Raw genomic sequence first — 17,838 nt, forward strand, 5'->3', positions numbered from 1 at the left:
TGTCTAGTTGGTTTCAGGCAGATTTCTTTCCCTGCAAAATTGTCCTTCACTGCTCCTTGTTTCATGCAGTTTTCTAAAGATGGCCTGAAAGGAAGAGTAGTGATTTCCTTTTTTATGTCATTAAGCTTTAAAGACAATTTTGACTGTTAACAAACTAGTCAAAAAGATATTCGATTTTCATTTTTTAAGTATACACTTTAAAAATCACTTTCTTGTGTAAATATTATCGTTCCAGCAATGGTACCACTCTTGCTTGTGGAGCCTGGAACATCGCATAGCAGCAGGGATCTACAGAGTGAGCTGTCAAGTTGCAAAACAAGATGGAATACAGTTTGCAAATAGCTTTGAGTAAGAAATAAGCTTGGTTTAATACCAACAGAAGCTTTTTCCATAAAGTGCCCTAAATATTTGTGACACTGTCAATTCACCGTGCAACAGTGAATTAAATGTGCTTGAGTCCTGGGTCTGGCACTGAATTATCATGGGACAATCTGTGTCCCTGCTGTTATACTCTCTTATTCTCCCAAACAGGATGGTCATACACAGACCACCTACTGGGAATGATCTGGCACCCATATCAGCTCCAGGAACTGGTAAGGAAAATATAATTGACCCTGACTTAAACCATGCCAGGGAGGCTTTTAAGAATTGTTTGGTACAGACAACAAAATTCCAGTGCTGAAGGATGTTCCTGAGTTCTACTTCATTTTTTATATAGCTGCAACATATTTCAACACTTTAAGTTATCACAGAATCACAGCAGAATGTGCTGAGTTGGAAGAGACTCGCGTGAATCACTGAGTCCAACTCCTGGCCCTTCAAAGGTCACTCACAATGCCTGAGAGCATTGTCAAAACATTTCGTGAACTCTGCCAGGTTTGGTGCTGTGATCACTGCCCTGGGGAGCCTGTTCAGTGCCCAAACACCCTCTGGGTGAAGAATCTTTTCCTGATATCCAATTTAAACCTTCCAATACAACTCCAGGCCATTCCCTTGGATCCTGTCACTGGTCACACAGAGATCAGTGCCTGCCCCTCCTCTTCCCCTCCCAAGGAAGTTGTAACTGCAGTGAGGTCTCCCCTCAGTCTCCTCCAGGCTGAACAGACCAAGTGACCTCAGCTGCTCCTCCTGTGACCCCTCAAGGCCCTTCTCAGTCTCTGTTACTCTCATTTGGATGCTCTCTAATACTTTAATAAGTTCATTACACTGTGGCACCCAGAGGTGCTCCCAGCACTGGAGCTGAGGCTGCCCCAGAGCAGAGCACAGCAGGACAATCCCCTCCCTTGCCTGGCTGCTGATGCTGTCCCTGATGCCCCCAGGACACGCTTGGCCCTCCTGGCTGCCAGGGCACTGCTGGCTCATGTTCAACTTGCCATGGACCAGAAGCCCAGGACCCTTTCCATGGCACTGCTCTCCAGCCTCCCATTCCCCAGTCTGTACATCCAGGGTTGCCCCATCTCAGCTACAGAATCTGGCACCTTCCTTTGTTGAACTTCATAGGTTAGTGATTGCCTATCTCTCTAATCTGTAAAGCTCTTTCTGCAGGGCCTCCCTGCCCTGGAGGGTGTCAACAGCTTCTCCCAGATTTGTATCACCTGCAAACTTGCAGTATGGATATAAAAACTCACCAGTACAGCCAGATTATCAGAAAAACTTCTGCTGAAATAATAGACTGTTAAAAAGTAGCCCTTCAAGTATGAACATGCCATAGACAATGTAATTGTCATGCCAATCAAATGTCTGAGGTAATCAATTGCAGAAGTCCCACCGAGCTTAGAAGGAATTTGTCTTGGGCAAAGCCTGTAGGTAAGTACGGGATAATTGCCAGGCCCCTTCCCAGCACACAGTCTATGTGTAACACCACAGTGGATGCCAGAATATGAGTAATGTATATGCAACACATTTCTTGCATATCTATACATGTCCTGATCTCCTTTGCCTGACAAAAGGCAAAGGAAAAACTTGAAAACAAATGCTGGATAGAATAAATCTTTATTCTTCTGCAGATTTTAAAAATTACGTCTTTTCCAAACCATGTAAACAGCTCATTCAGAGAAATCAGTCCTTACAACAATGCAATAGCAGGGGAAAGTTGCCAAGTGATTTTAGTCATAGTCATAGTCATAGTCATAGTTATTTACACAGTAAATCATATGCACTTAGACTCCAAGTGAAAATAAATTCTCAGGGAGAATTGGCCAGTGCTTCATGCAGTGTTTTGTTTGAATAAAGAGAGTGTAAGAGAGGCAGAGACATGTGATGGCCAGAATCATACCTCCATGACTGCCTTTGTCATGTGGTACCTTTTTCCAACACATATTAAGGCTACTAAAAGGATAAATATTTTAAAAATATTTTGTACCCTAGCTGTACAGGAGGCAGCAATGCTCTGAGGACCGCAGGACAAACCTTCCTGTACAACAACACATTCTCTTTCCAAGAGTACCACAAAGTCTAACCAAGCTGGGTCACTCTGACTCTGCAGAGATGCTGTCTCAGTGGGTGTGTAAAGCTTCAGCACTAGTTAGGAGAAGACAAATAAGCTTCTCTCTGGGCTGAGTCTCACCAATGTAACTACAGTGGCGTCAGTGGAGTTGTTGTTAATTTGTATTGGTTTGCCATTAGAAACACACCCTGTGCAGTGCCTGGGCTGCATTCAGGGAGTCTCTGGCAGTTTCCCTGGCAGGAGGAAAGATGAAGATGGCATTATGACTTGTTTCTTTCCTCATCACAGAGACCAGTTTTCCATGTCCTCTCAAGGTAGAGAAACTGCAGGGTACTCTGAATTTTTGCTCACTTCTCCACTGCCAATTTCAGCCATCTAGCAGCCAGGAAATGACAGTAGCCAAGGTAGAGTGAGTGTGTTACCATTCCTTAGCTTTCTGTAATCTTGGGTGTAGAGGGGAAGATGCTGGAAGTCCTTGATACATGCGAGAAAGCACTGATGTGTGCAAAACTCTTCAGCAAGCCTAACTGCCAAAATAAGGACATTTCTTACTGCACTGTTTGCTGCAGACTAGAAGCAACATTATGACTCTGTTTTTGAGTCTGGCATTCCCCATTCCCAAAACAGCAGACACGGCACCTACAACAAGATAGGCATGTTTTTCTGAAAGTGCCTTAGTATCTGATTTCAACTTGACTTACCCTCACAGCTGATGCAACATTTATCTTGCTCTGATTCTAGGATGAAATTCTAAATTGTATTACAGTAAAAGTAATGATGTGATACACTGCTACGGTGCTCTGCATGTGAATATGAGGAAAATGGCACATCGGTGAAATTAGTCACATAAGGGAAAAAATGTATTGGAAGAATAGTTGAGTTTTGCCAGTATAACTGTTACTGAACATATAGTTTCTGCTAGATTAGCCTTAAGTTAAAGATCAAGGCTTTTCAAAATCCAGTCAAGAGATCCATGTGGAAAAGAATGTGGAATGGCTTCTGCTTTTGGTAAATACTGAATTTCAGAATAAAGAAAAAGGTTAAAAATTACTTTGAATGGAAAGATGTATTTATCAATATAATAGTTTCAGCTGGAGTTATAAAGGAAAAAGCCCAGACAAGTTACTTGTTTGAATTTTGCTATGGGTTGCTCAAAAAATACTTCAAATCGCTCATGTTTCTTCATGAAACATGAAAGTAAAGGCGAAAAAGATTTTTGTTTCATTTAGCTGGTTTATTTTCCAATGGTCCTGCTGGTATTACAGTTTATTTCAGATTAAAGTGTTCTATGTATGTCTGTTTGTGAAGAATAAGAGGGAAGACAAAAAGGCTTGGATACTCTAACCTAAAACTCAAACAGTACCCAATGATGCACATAGATGTTTTCCAGAAGGAAGTTGGAAATACTTATGTAAATGTAATTTCTTTTGGTTTTTTTATAAAAGTGAGTTACCTCCCAGAGTAGTGCAATGGTGGAAGTATTTGTTTGTTGCTGCAGAAAAGAGTGAAATAATACTTAAAATCTCAAGCCACTCAGGGGTGGAGCAGAAGACATCAAAGAAAAGGTCAAAGCTTTGGATTCAAAGTTGTGGAATCAAAAGATGAGAGAATATGAAAGAGGCGGAAAACACAAGCAGATCTGAAGTGCAATGCTAAAGATAAGAAGAAACATCAAGAGCTTCTCGTGGGGAATTTCCACCTGGCAAAGATGGCTGGATAAATATAGGAAGGCTTTAAACTGCTTGCTCATACAGACAGGAAGTATAGGAGAACTAATACAACCTAACCATATAATGTCCAGAAGCATTTACTTGAAAGAAAAATATTTTATCTAGGTTTTGTGAGAACAGCTAAGTGGTCCATAGCTTGTTCCTCTACCCCTCCCACCTTTCCATTACTGGTAGCAGGCTTAGCAGACTCCTTTCATATGATCCTCTTTGACACCCCACTATCTAGTTCTGAAGAGGGGGAAAGATAACCCTTTATATAGTGCAGTCAACAAAATAAAACATCAGTGTTTATGACTGAAGATCTGGCAGAATAAAATGTAATGTTACAGTAGAATATTATGTAAGTGGCAAGAAACTTTCTAAGTAAAATTATTGTTCTGCTTATCAGTTGGACATAGAAAGGGCCCAAGTATAAGAACCATGGCTGTAGCAACAATGAGGATAAATTGAGTAGACATAGCTGAAAGAAGTGCTGAAACTAGAAAAGTGTCCCAGAGGTTCAGGATTCTCCTCATGGTACTTGATTCAATAGATACTTTCTGAATAATTGTTTTCTTAGTTGGAGACACAACTTTCAAAAGTCTGACTTTTATTAACCAACTTACAGAAACAGGAGCTGTAATCAAGTGTCAGAGCTAAATACCCTGTTAGTGAATTGGCTGCTTGCCACTGTCTGGAGATGACACAAATTTCAGACAAAAATTTGCATAAAGCATAAAGAGAGATTTTCTTACAGGGGCTCATGGACCCAGGCTTTAGAACACTTCTTCTTCATAGATGTCATGGTTTGGGACAAGTAAAGTCACCCTAGGACAACAAAGTATGTTTCATTGAGATGAGGGATCTAAGGAAGAAAATTTCACTGAGGAGAATCAGCAATGGGTGGAAGCAGATAAAAGTGTGAGATGGAACAAAAGTGTAACAAAACCCGGGCCGGGGGGGGTGGGGGGGGGAGAAGGACTGCAACACTATTTAAAAACTCATAGCAAAAATGACTAATAATCTCTGAAAATGTTTGAATCTCTGCTGAAAACAATTTTTATACAAAAAGGGAAGATGAAATTTAGTGATGCATACAGTAAGGTTACAAAAATACATAATTTTCCTATGGTAAATTTACCAGAGAACATCCTGGTCTAACAATAGTTCTGTGGTAAATTTACCACGGGAACACTACATTTTTGACGACCACAGCTCAAAGCTATCAATCAAAGAATAAGGGCACTGTAAGCATTTTAGGAGAATTTTGGGTGCAATTTAAAAGAGCCAAGATGAATTTAAAGATAAGAAAGCATTCCTAAGAAGAGAGAACTGGAAAGCCACTGAGCAGTTGCCCAGAAATCTCGTTCAGCAGAAGGTTCAAATATTAGGAAATATTCTTTCATTACTTAGAAAATCGAAGTAACAATTTGATTGAATTGTTAAAATGAGGCAGAATTTTTGTAGCCATCTTCGAAGCAATTATTGCGTCCTCAGATAAGAAGCTGTTAGGTATAGTATGTTTGAATGTAAAATAATCAGTTTAATCCCATGTAATAAAACACAAAAATTCTGGAAAAGTGACAACAAGATAAAAGTTCATCACATGGAACAGAAGCCTTGCTAAGCATATGGCAAATACAGTGATCATTGAAAGGCTAATTCTTTGCTTCTTTCTGATTTGAGCAGTACATGCAAGTTTAGTCACATTAAATGATATCAATAGCACAATTTTTCTAAGCACAACCTGTTATGATAGACCTAGAATTCAGTCCAAGATGTCCCACAGGGGAAGAATAAGGAGTGATGCCATCAAAATCCACCAGGGACTTCTATCACACATCACATATTCTCTATCAGTCACATTCAAGACAGTTCAAATAATCTTTGGAGGTGAATATCTCATATACAGTCCAACCAGGGATGTATCATAAGAATGTTTTTATTTACTGAAATTAAAAAAATAACACTGTAATATAGAATTTTGAAAAATTAAAGTTTTTTGTGCAAAATTAAGAGTGATAGACCAGCAGATTAAAAAAGATAGTAGATTTCAAGTTATGGTGCCAATATAAATCAAACAAACATCATTCTGGGATTAACCATATTAACAGAAGTATAGTACATGTGGGCTACAGGAAGTAATTTTCAATGTCAGGAGAGAAGCCTCTGCTGGATAATTATGTTGTTTGGAGTGCCATGGTTGAAAAAAACTGTAGACAAACTGAAACAGGCCACAAGTAAGCATCAAGTATGATAACTGGGTTGGAAAACTTGACCTGCACAGAGAGGTTGAAATGGTTTGTTTAGTCTAGAAAACAGAAGATTGGTGGGAGACCAAACATACTGTAAAAGTACAAAATGCCAGTAAGAACAGTGGGAAATTTCTTACGTGAATGCTAAGAGCTGTGCAAGTACATGGAGGGACTGAAACTGTAGCTGCAGGGTACGAAATTTGGACTTAGCAAGTCAGTGTAAAACTGGAGGAATAGTAGAGTCACTACAACATGAATACAGAACTAATAAGGTGCTAATGTTAATTATTTTTTGTATCAAAACTCACTTAGAGAAGGATGGTAACAGATATTTATTGTGGTAGTACTAGAAGTATGCAATAGACTTCTAAATTTATTTAGCTCTGAATATGACTAGAGATTTCACTGATGCTAATGTTGAAAATAAATAACTAGGAATTACACTAGTATGGAGGATATTGGTATCTGGCATAGGGACTGGACAATAAAAACAACAGTTATTCATAGGACCTCAGTATTCCTGAACATGAGGATCAACACTCCTCATTAGATATTCAGATAACTATAACTTAGCAACAATTTAAACACAGTTAATTAGGAAGTTACAAAATGCTGGCCATAGAAAATAAACTTGAATTACATGATCAAGATTAGACTCTAAATTAAACATCTGAGTAAACAAAGTACATGTAAAACAAAATTCCTGATTTCAGGGGCAGATGTTTTGATAAATTAAGGAAATTCTCAGCTGGACTGAGTAATTGTGAGATCAGAATGTTCCAAGGACCTGGAATGTATCCTCTCAATGGTGGAAAATATGGAAGGAAGCTGAATCCCAAGAGCAGAGAAGAAATGTGTATAGAAGAGGCTTGAGATAATGGATGTCTAGCCATCTTTAAAAGATAAATTTAGAATAAATAGCTATCTTATAAAATAATATACAAAAGTACAGACAAGCAAAAGAAATTGTGTCTTAAAAACCAGAAGACAAGAGTATGATTAAAAATTGAACAGAGGCTGAAACAAAATTACTTTCCAAGGGATAAGACTTGATATTGCTCTTGTTTAATATTTTCATAATAACTTGGCACATAATACAGGAGCTTTCTGATAAAATCTACCAATAATAAAAAACTGAAAGACAATAACAGGAAGGCATGGAGATATCATACAAGGATATGGATCACCTTTAAATCTTGAGTAATACAAGTGGGACAAAATTGAATAGGAAAAAATGTGAAAGTCATGCACTTAGGTGCTAGTAACAGAAGGTCCTCCCCAAAACTAGAAACTCTGTGCTTGGAAACAGCTAAGGAAGAGAAGTACTGAGGTATAAAAGGTCTTTCTAAAATGACTAGGAGCTTCTAATGGGACAAAGCTGTGAATGAAGCAAATGCTGTTCTATGACATACCAAAAGAGGCATTTCTAACACAAATAAGGAAGAGCAGTGTCACTGTGTAAGATCTGGCAAAAACATCTTTGTCTGACTAGTACAATTTTAATCATCCCTCTACAAGGAAACACAACTAAAACACAAAAGGAAAAGGGTTACTAGGTTAATGAGAGAAACAGAAAGGATATTAAAAAAAACCAAAAAACTGAAAAGACCATGATTGGTTAGAGAGCAAGAGAACAATTCAAAAGAGTTGTGATGATTGTCTATAAATACATCTGAAGAACAAGTACCAGTAAGAGGAAATAAGTATTTAATCTAAATAATAATGCTGGAACAGAAATAAAAGGATATAATCAGCCCTGAGTCTGAATAGAAATTAGAGATACAAATCATTAAAGCAAAGAAGTTCTTGAACTGTGTTCCTTTGAGAGTAATGGGGGCAAAAAACCCCTAATTGCTTAATGGACAAGGTAAGTTTATGAGAGGGATGATGTAACATAGCTTCAAGTGATTGCAGGGGTTGAATTTGATCATAGAGAAAGATCTTTTCAACCTTATGTTTCTGTTGTTATAAAAAAGTAATGAATTCTTTTTGCTCTGTTTCCACTAAGGCAGGATATAAAATGTTCAATTTCATTTGTGGGTTAGAGAACAATGTTGACTTTTTATAAGACACCAGACACTGGAGCATACTAGCTAAGAAAGTTTTCAAGAAGCACTTGAACAAATATTTGACATGGCTTTTCTAAGTGTACTGAGACTGACTTACTGATATGAGGTGGTTTTCTGAGGTTCTTTTCACCCCTAAATTTCTGTTGCAAAATATAAGCTTGTGTTTCTGGATTCTGGATTAGCAAAACAGCAAAAAAACACAAGTAATTTCTATTAAGTAATTTACATTCTACAACTTCTGGAGATATTTGCAGTGGTTCATTATTTATTATGTTTACACTGTTCAGAGTGTTTTAGAAAACTCATAAAGTAAGCACAGTTCCTCAAAATCTGGAGACTGGAGGGTTTTGATTTTCTTATCTGGAGATTCTGGTATACACACAGAATACCATTACTGTATTTAGCATTCTCTAGCAGAGAAGTTAGCAGCCTGGTGTGAGTTCCATTGTAAAACACTTTCCTTCTCTCAACTTCCTTCCAGAGTGGCAACAGGATTTTGTGTTCCATCATTCTGGACCACTGGCAGGGACCATCAATAATAAATTATGATGATGAGAATGGCAAAACATGCATGCACATTGCTGCCGCTGCAGGCTACAGTGATATCATCAGTGACCTGGCTAAAGTCCCAAAGTGCAACCTGCAGGCCCTTGATGTGGATGACAGGTAACCATGGAAACTCTGAAATTGCTGCTTCCTTTCTAATAACCTGAGACCAGCTCTGTTTACTATATAATCATGTTTCCTGTTTCACAGGCCATGGCCTAGTAATGCCCTGCACTCCACAGAGAACTGTGCTTGCTCAGAAACACTGCAAACCAGTCCAGCTCACATGTATCATACTTAGTATGATAACCAACTAGAAGGAATGATATTTAGTATTCTGTTTGTGCTAGAAAAAGAGATTATTTATGTAAGGACTTTGCCACCACTCACCTTCTATCAAGCAAAAGTGAGCATTCTTTTCAAAACAATAGAACAGGATCCTGCAACTTGAAGCCAGGATCCTGCCGTTATTTGTATTTAAGAAATGGCAGTGTTCTTAGTTGTATTTAAGATGAAAATACCATACTCCTATAGGACCAAAGGACACTCACCTTCCATTATGAAAAGACCTTCTGTGATTATTTCTCTATTTTATAGGTACAGAAGAGTCATCTTTCCTCTTTTTCACCCCACATCTACCTTCCTTAGAACTTTGCTCATAAATTTATTTAATGCAAAGAGAACCAGCTGGCTGTTCACATCAATTATTCTGCTCAGTGAAGCAAAAGCCAAGGTTTTCTTGGCTTAGGCCTTCAGGTGCTTAAAATAATATCATTCTTCATGGAAAAGCACAATATAACGGAACAGAAATAAAATGAACAGGGCTCTGGAGAAGTTTCTAAACGTCATTAAAATGTAGTTGAAAAGGCTGTGTTTCTATGGAAAGAAGAGCAAAGGGAGGAGATTGCCTACACTTCAAAGTTCATTAAGACATGGCCACCTATTCCATGTGCTCAGATATTTCCACAGAATGTATTATACTTGGAGAGGGAGAAGAGAAGCTTTTCACTACAAATACATATATAAGATTTTCATTCTATTGTGTTTCTATTGTGTTGTGATTACACCCAATATGAAATCACTGGAACTGAAAAGGAATAGAAAGAAAAATGTCAATTTTATTTTTTTATTCTTTAACACTTTTCTTGCAGTGTTGTCCATGCTTTCAGGTTTTTCACAAGAGCAAAATACTACAATTTGGAAACTGGACAGAAGCTTCCAAATACAAGATGCAAGTTTTCTGTCAAGCACAAAATCAGTTTGATTCTCCTGCAAATATTCAGAACAATTATATGTGCTCTGGTCTGTGCCTATCATAGAACTCAGAAACTGGTAAAGTGGCAGTCTAGTAGATGTGTTCAGTCCTTGTCATTCACCAGGGAGAGGCTTGTCTTATTACCTTCATGGAGAGTCCTGTGCCAACTACTTCTAATTGTGGTGTAAAGATGAGAAGAGTTTGTCCCTATGCAGTGGACACTATGAAGGTTTTTTTCAAATTCTGCTCTGAAAACTTCAGGCACTTCTCCTACTCACAATTCCAGCTGTGGAAGAGATGCTATTCTATAATGTATAGGCATTCTGCACCCCCATACCTACTTTATCTGCAGCTAATTAAGTGCAGCTACAATGGTGTGGAATAAGTTGGCTGGAGAATTTCTTAAAATGTATATTATGAATCTGGGCAAGTAGCATATCTTGTGCACGCCTCACTATGTCATAAATGGTTTCAATTGTAAATCTGTTCATCCATTGTAATGATACTCCCCCTTTCCTGTAGGACTCCTTTGCACTGGGCGGCAGCAGCAGGGAAAGCTGACTGTGTGCAGACGCTGCTGGAATTGGGGATAGACAGCAGCCCCCGAGACATCAATGAAAACACTCCTCTAACATACGCAATATACTGTGGGCACACAGCATGCATCAAGCTGCTGTCTCAGGAGAGCAGGTAAAAGTAAAGTTCACATCTTGCTCACATGTTGTCACTGACTAGAAAACAAATGTATTGCTTTTTTAATGCTACTTAAGCGTTTGAGCCCTCAGTGGTGTTTCCTTGATTCATAAGCAATACTCATTTCATTTTCCACCAACGTTGCAACATTACAGCTCTCTACTGAAGACTCTTCACTTTAGTTGCAGTACTACTCTACCAAGCAGCAGAGGATTCTGAAGATGTATAGCTCTTAGTCAGACACTTCCATGTAGAAAACTTGTATAACAGAATAATTTGAGCCCTCAGGTATATGTAACTTCCACTTCTTTGAAATCTTTCTGTGCACTCTCTGTGTGCTCATGTAATCAGACAGACAGACTGAACACAAAAGCTTCTTTGACAGACAATAAAATAAATTTCAAGCTTTCATCCTCAGAGTAAAGGTTTGGTAGTACTATTCCAGCCTTCTTTAGTTCTCTACCTTGATTTTTTTTTTTTTATTCTGAGTTCTTGTCTTTTAAAAAGTATAACAAAAGACTTACTGGTGACAATCTTCCCTTCTATGTATTCTTCCTTTTCATGTAATTAGCTTCTGTCCTTCTACTTCAAGTATGCACTTACATCCCAATTTCTTTGTGCTTTCCCCTCCTTTCCAGTCAGAAGTTATTATTATGTCTTGTGTTCCAAATGTGAGACAGAGGTAATATTACCTCTCCCCTTTCCCCTGCACTCTAGAGACTATTAGAAAAGGTCAGGGATTAGCCAAAATTTCATCTCAAAACCACTACAGCAAGACTGATACAATTTTTGGTTTTGCCTTTTTCTCTTTTATATGTTCTCTTTATTCTTCACACTTACATTTGTATCTCTGTAGCCTATTGTAGTAGTGACTAGTTTTCCCAGTAATTTTCCATGGCCTTTCTCTAGGCAGAAAGACAAAACAAATTCCAGAGCTCCAAGCCCCGGAGGGTACAAGGCTCCTATCTTGGTTCTTCCTGGGAACCAAGGTTGAGAACAACTCTTCCAGATACATTCTCATGGACAAAGTACAGCTGGTACCAAGGGAGGGATTCCAGAGAAGGGCCTTCACCTGCAGGAGAATTCCATCACTATTTGACCTCCTAATTGATGCTCTTTTGTCAATTATTCTAATTTTCTATAAACACATACTCACCTTTAGGGGGGTGGGCTTTTGTGGACGTCTTTTCATTACTGGCCCTGAAGGCCTTCAATAAAGATCCACTTTTATATTACCTCCTATACCAAAATTATCTTGGGTTTCATTTCTGGGTTGGAAAAGGCAACAATACCAGTGTAGGTAATTATCTTGACCAATCTGAAACTATGGTGGAACTCTTCAGCACAAGCAAGACAAGGGAAAGGACAAATGAGAAAGAGGAAAGCGGGAAGGGGAAAGGAATTACAGGAATGGTGAACTAATGACTTTTTTTACAGTGTTTGCAATGACTGGAAATACCTTTTTCCAAATGTGACATAATACAAGGACTACCTGACTTAAAAGATCACAGCATGTTCTTCTCATTATCATTAGATCTTCACATTTGGTAAATGCTGAATCCAGAAAATTTTGTTTGTTTTTTCCCAGATAGCTAATTTACATTAAGATGATTGTAAGGCAATTCACCAATAAGAAAGAATGAAGTAGCGTGGTAGCATTTTCAGTCTTTGTTTATTACAAATTTGGGATCCTAATTTTCTTGAACCACCTATGCAAATGTATCTGGAGAGAATATTGCTTCTTTCATTGAGTAACACGGTATTTTCTCATTGTTTGGTAATATTGATATCACATTTTGTTTTGTATTTCCAGTAGATTTGAGTCAGTTCATCAGTTTCCCTCCCAGAAAAGCAGACTTATAAAGAAAGAAGGACGCTTCAGTATGCTGAACCAGATCTTCTCTTGCAAAAAGAAGAAAGATGATATGAAAACCAGTCAGGAGAGAAGCAGGGATCAATATCCTGGAGAAGAGACCTCAGAAGTAGATGCTATCATCACCCGTTTTGATTGCATTATAAATAAAAATTGCAAAGACATTTCAGATGAGTGTAAGACCACCCCTGACTTTAAAAGAAAGAGCACAGACACTATGTACCTCACAGCAGAAAAGAAGCAATCAGCATGTCAGGGATTCCCACCCATCACCACCCAGAGCTTCCCTTCAATCACTGCAGGCAATTCCTTCCTAGCTGCTTCCCAAAGCAAAATGTCAAGCTTCTCCTCCAGCTCCAGTACCTATCCACACAAATCTCAAAAGAGTAGGAGTGAGCACAACTTGCTGGATAGCACAGGCAGCTGCCAGGCTTTGCTGGATGATCCCTGGAACACAGACTCTAACAAAAGACTCTCTTACAAAGTCTGTACTAGGACTTCTTCAGACAAACTGATGAATGGTTTAAACTCTGATAGATCTCACCATGTGCTTTTATGCCCTCCCTGCCTTCCCTCACTTCCCACTTCTCCATCAGGTAATCTTTTCCTTCTCTATATCCTAAACCTTACAATATCTACTGATGTGGCAAGCTGAGTCAGAAAAAAAGGTAGAGACCAATAACATTTCTATTTTTAATTTTTTTTCAGTTTCTTTATGTGGCCATACCAGATAGCATGTGGGTGGGACATCAGCTGAAAGCTGAAGCAAGGTACTTAGATGTGGGAAATAGGAGATTTAAGTAGATCTGATGAGCAAGCAAATAAGCAGGTATCTAGGAAGCAAATAAGTCATCTGAGCAATTAGTGCCTCCAGGTCATATATGTGCTTTGTGAATTGCACATTAACACCCACTACCACACCTGCTGCCTTGTGTTCACCTCTAGTCCTGGATGTGCAACTTGCCTTTGAATCTGTAACTGTGCTGAGAGCTGTTTCTGGATCCAGGCAGGTCCAGTGCCACACTGGACAGTTTTATGCCATGCCACTTTAACCTTGCAGGTATATTCTGACTTCAGGCTGCCGTGGCATCCCTTCCCACCCTAAATGCCACCCTGAGTGCCAGCTCTTTGGTCTGATGTGCTCTTCTTATGGTTTCTCCAAAGCTGAATACATGTTGTTAAGTTTAGAGATGCGACAAATGCTTTTATGCTGTGGTCTGGAAATTGTAATGCAATAATAATGAAGCAGATCATTAGAGTTCTAAGGTGAAGAGAGTTTGGCTGGATTTGGGATCTAGTATTTTGTTTGACTCATATCCATGTTTAAATGAATCTGCTTGGCTGGCTTGCATTCTGGAGTTTAACATATCAGTGTCTCCAAATTCATCTCCTTTGGGGTTAGTCCCATGCCAAAATTAAACACATCTAGCATGCCTTCCAACACTGCAATACCTAAGTGAAAATGAAGCAAGCAAAAGCAAACCCTAAACTTTCCAGTAAACCATTAAAAGGAGTAAAAATTTTAGAATAAGTTAATCTACACTTAACCCAAGAGACATGAGCCATTACCCTTCAGTGGAAGGAGGAGTGAGAAACCCTAAGAAGAGCCCCAAGTTAGCTGCATGATAGTACAGCAAACTGTACTGAAATGTAAGCGAAGTGAACTATAAAAAAGCAAATCTTTGCACACGTATCTGACAACTACAGCAGAGACAGCAATTTCAGAATGACAGGCCATTATACAAACATTGTGCAAATAAAGGCTGGAAATAGCTTTTTGGTGTAAAAAAGAACTATTTAAAAAGCGCCACTTCCTGAACATCAGGCCACATTCCTAAAAGCTTAATAGAACTGTTCCATAGGTGTCACTACTTTTTTACTATGCACTCTTCAGCTACTCACTCAACCATAGGAGCCTCAGTCTCCACATGCCCAGCAATGATTGCTTCTGCACGACTCCTTCTACACTAAATTCTGCAAGGTTCAGCTTATATGTGGAACACAATACCTGCAGGGTTCTTTACAACCTCACTATAATACGGTACAGTGAGGCTAAGATATTTGAGATCACTGAACTTGACAGCAGTAGCAGGAATGAGCTCAAACTGGATAAACGAAACTGGAGGACAACTATTTCTGGGAAAATTTCTTGTTGGAATTTGATAGACTATTAATACATTTGATGTAGAAGTAACTACCATGTTATTTAAAATGTGATTATAGATTTTTCTTAATATTGTAGTACAGTCCTAACTACGGTCCTAAGAAAATGGTTAAATCCTCGTCTCTCTGGACGGAAGGGTAGATAGTTTTCCTAGAAAAAATATTTCTGTGAACATCCTATGACAAAAATCTAGATATTACAATGGGAGCTGTCTTTGCATGCCCAAAGGGAAAGTAAGTAGTCTTACTTCTGACAGTTTATTATCTCAGAAAATAAAAAACCTGAGTCTCCTTTAAGCCCAGTTTTCTTTGTACTAACTCCCCTTAGCAACATTTTCCAACAATAAAATTATTCCTGTAGCTGGCAAGAAGAACCTTCCTCTGAAACATGTGAATTAAAATCGTCTAAGGAGGAAGAGAATTGCATTCTGACAGAAATGCACTGCACAACACAGATATTGTTTCACATTTCTTCGTGATAAAAAGATCTGCATATCCCTCTGCATGCCTATGTGTGTGGTTTAAATCTGTTGGCCCCTGTAATTAAAGCCACCTGACTTTCTGTGAATTAGAACTGCATTTACTGTATGAGCTCCAGGGCTTCCAGGTCTCCAGTGTGCTGTGCCTGCTAGACTTACAGGGATCAGAAGCAAAGTCTGGGTTCCAGCCCAGAATTACAGCCAGCAATGCTGTGCAGGCAGCCCTCTCTCTAAGGAAAAATATATTTTGTTGGGTTTTGTTGGGGTTTTTGGTTTGGTTTAATTTGGTTTGGGTTTGGGTTTTTTTTTTCAAATTGATTTTTCTTTCTTTCTTTCTGCGGGAGACTTAGTTGAGGGGGAAAAATGTATCTGTTTTTTGAAGACACTGAGTGTTAATACTTCATTTCTCAATTCATGACTGGAGGGACTACATGGAATTTCCTAATCACTGAATACCTAGGCCAGGATTCTGGGTATCAATAATCTAAGAAAACACAGGTTGTAAATTATTTTCTCTATTTGACACTCAGTGTTGATTGTCTTGCATGACCATGACTATTGTCAAAGTCAAAGCTAATTTTTATGCTCACTTGCTACAAAGGCAGCTGGCACATATATGTGCCAAAGCCTTTGAAGGTTTTTTGTTCTGTTTTTTGTGCTCCCGGGATTGAAAGTTGAGTCAATTTACCAGCCGAGCATTAACACTTACACAAAGGGGAGAGGTTGCTGTGTGTAGCACTGAGTAAGGTAATTACCTTACTACTACCAATGGCATCACTGGTTTCTCTCAGAATTACTACTCTCCACTGAGAAGAGCAAAAACAGTCTATACTAAAAACTTTCAAAATTTCAAGAGTGTTTTCCAGCCACAGTATAGAGCTACCATCAAAAATCTGAAACATTTTGTACTTACGAGCTTTGCAATCATCGCTTTTTTGTAAAATGTACTGCCATCTATATTCTACAGGGAAAAGTAGTAAAAGTAGAGAAATTTCAAGTGATATGGGTACCAAGAAGCCTGTCTCAAGTATGAGACTGTTCTGAGATGCTTATCACCCACTCCTCTTTTGGGTTACTAAATTTCCAGATGTAAGTTGATACTTTATTACAGGTTTTATTGCAGAAGCCCAGTACCTTCTATTTGCTTGAATAGGTAATGTGAAAAATGGGTTATTATTAAGTTTATGACGGTATAAGCAGTATAGTGTAGTTCAACAGGAAGAATTTTTTGGCTAGGAAGGCAGAGCAAAGCTGATCAGTGTGGCTGTCGCTTTCTCAAATTTAAGAACCAATTTACTCTGAAACATTCATAACATCAACAACTTTTACACAAAATGCACCACTATGTAGTTCACCTTCCTAAATGCAAAGAAAAAATTTAAAAAACAACCTGTAAAAAAACCCAAATGCAGTCTTCCATTTTGTAAGAATGAAATTGCTTCCTTTCATTTATTCAAAAATAAGTGCAATCATAAGTGTGCTCTTGGGTACAGCAAAGATGAGGTATCAAAGAGAGAAAAATTATTTTTCCAGATGTTATAACAGATAGAAAGGAAAAGTAGAATACTACTTCCACTTGATGCCAAAACTTTTAGCAAGGATTCTTTTCCAAGAAGTCATATCATCCTTGCAAACATGATTATGTTTTGTAGTGTTGTTTTGCTGACAGATATCCCCATTTAAGCAATGAACATATCTCTTGATAGCAACAACAACCTCCCATCATCAAAGCTATAATGGTACATATACAATAAGCCATTAGTTCTCAGCATAAGCATCACAGAAACCAATATAACTTGAACTGCTCTAATGAGAGCAACAATTGATTCTCTGCTGTATTGGAATTTGATATATTTAGGTCTTTGTGCAAAGCAGATGCACTGTCTATAGAAGAAATTTACCAACTAGACACTAGAGATGATAAAGAGTAAAACACGGGAAAGGCAAACTGAAGTCTATTTCTATTAGGCAGAACTCACTCATATAAAATTCTTCATGCTGTAGCTCAAACACATCAGCTTAGCCACAAGATCCAGCAGACTGACCCAATGTCTATCAACTGTTGTGGCTTTTGGACCAGAACCTTGCTCCACGCTGAGCTGAAGGCTGCACTGACATGGTGGTTTGCCTGACAAACACCACTGTAACTCCTTCCACACAGAATCTGTTTAGTCAGCAACATATTTACAGCAGTCGTGACAGCTACTTCAGTGCTGCTCTACAGCTGCTCTACAACTATTTTTCTACAGCTTTGTCTTGCAAAGCCAAACAAGACATAGGTATTTTCAAGTACCAACTGCAAAGCCACAAAGGCAATTAATATAATTCCATCTCTTCCTCCTGCTTAGGA

General features: G+C 38.5%; 2 protein-coding genes across 4 annotated transcripts in view; one reads left to right on the top strand and one right to left on the bottom strand.

Annotated features, from left to right (window-relative positions):
* The window catches only part of LOC148219882 (uncharacterized), a 222,140-nt gene that overhangs the window by 171,404 nt on the left and 32,898 nt on the right, over positions 1–17,838 (bottom strand). The gene's annotated exons all lie outside the window — the stretch shown is intronic.
* ANKRD55 (ankyrin repeat domain 55) overlaps positions 1–17,838 on the top strand; it is a 46,460-nt gene that overhangs the window by 21,902 nt on the left and 6,720 nt on the right. For 2 of the 3 annotated variants that reach the window (XR_015799191.1, XM_014887022.2), the window contains exons 7-9: positions 8,961–9,145; positions 10,803–10,970; positions 12,787–13,442. Coding sequence is in view for 2 of the 3 variants with exons in the window: in XM_014887022.2 (XP_014742508.1) it covers positions 8,961–9,145; positions 10,803–10,970; positions 12,787–13,442 (1,009 nt within the window). In the remaining variant the exon portion in view is untranslated. The remainder of the gene's footprint in view (positions 1–8,960; positions 9,146–10,802; positions 10,971–12,786; positions 13,443–17,838) is intronic. The other variant, XM_088155846.1, reaches the window with a different exon arrangement.

This window comes from Sturnus vulgaris, chromosome Z (assembly GCF_052056855.1).
Source record: "Sturnus vulgaris isolate bStuVul1 chromosome Z, bStuVul1.hap1, whole genome shotgun sequence".
NCBI classification, from domain to species: domain Eukaryota; kingdom Metazoa; phylum Chordata; class Aves; order Passeriformes; family Sturnidae; genus Sturnus; species Sturnus vulgaris.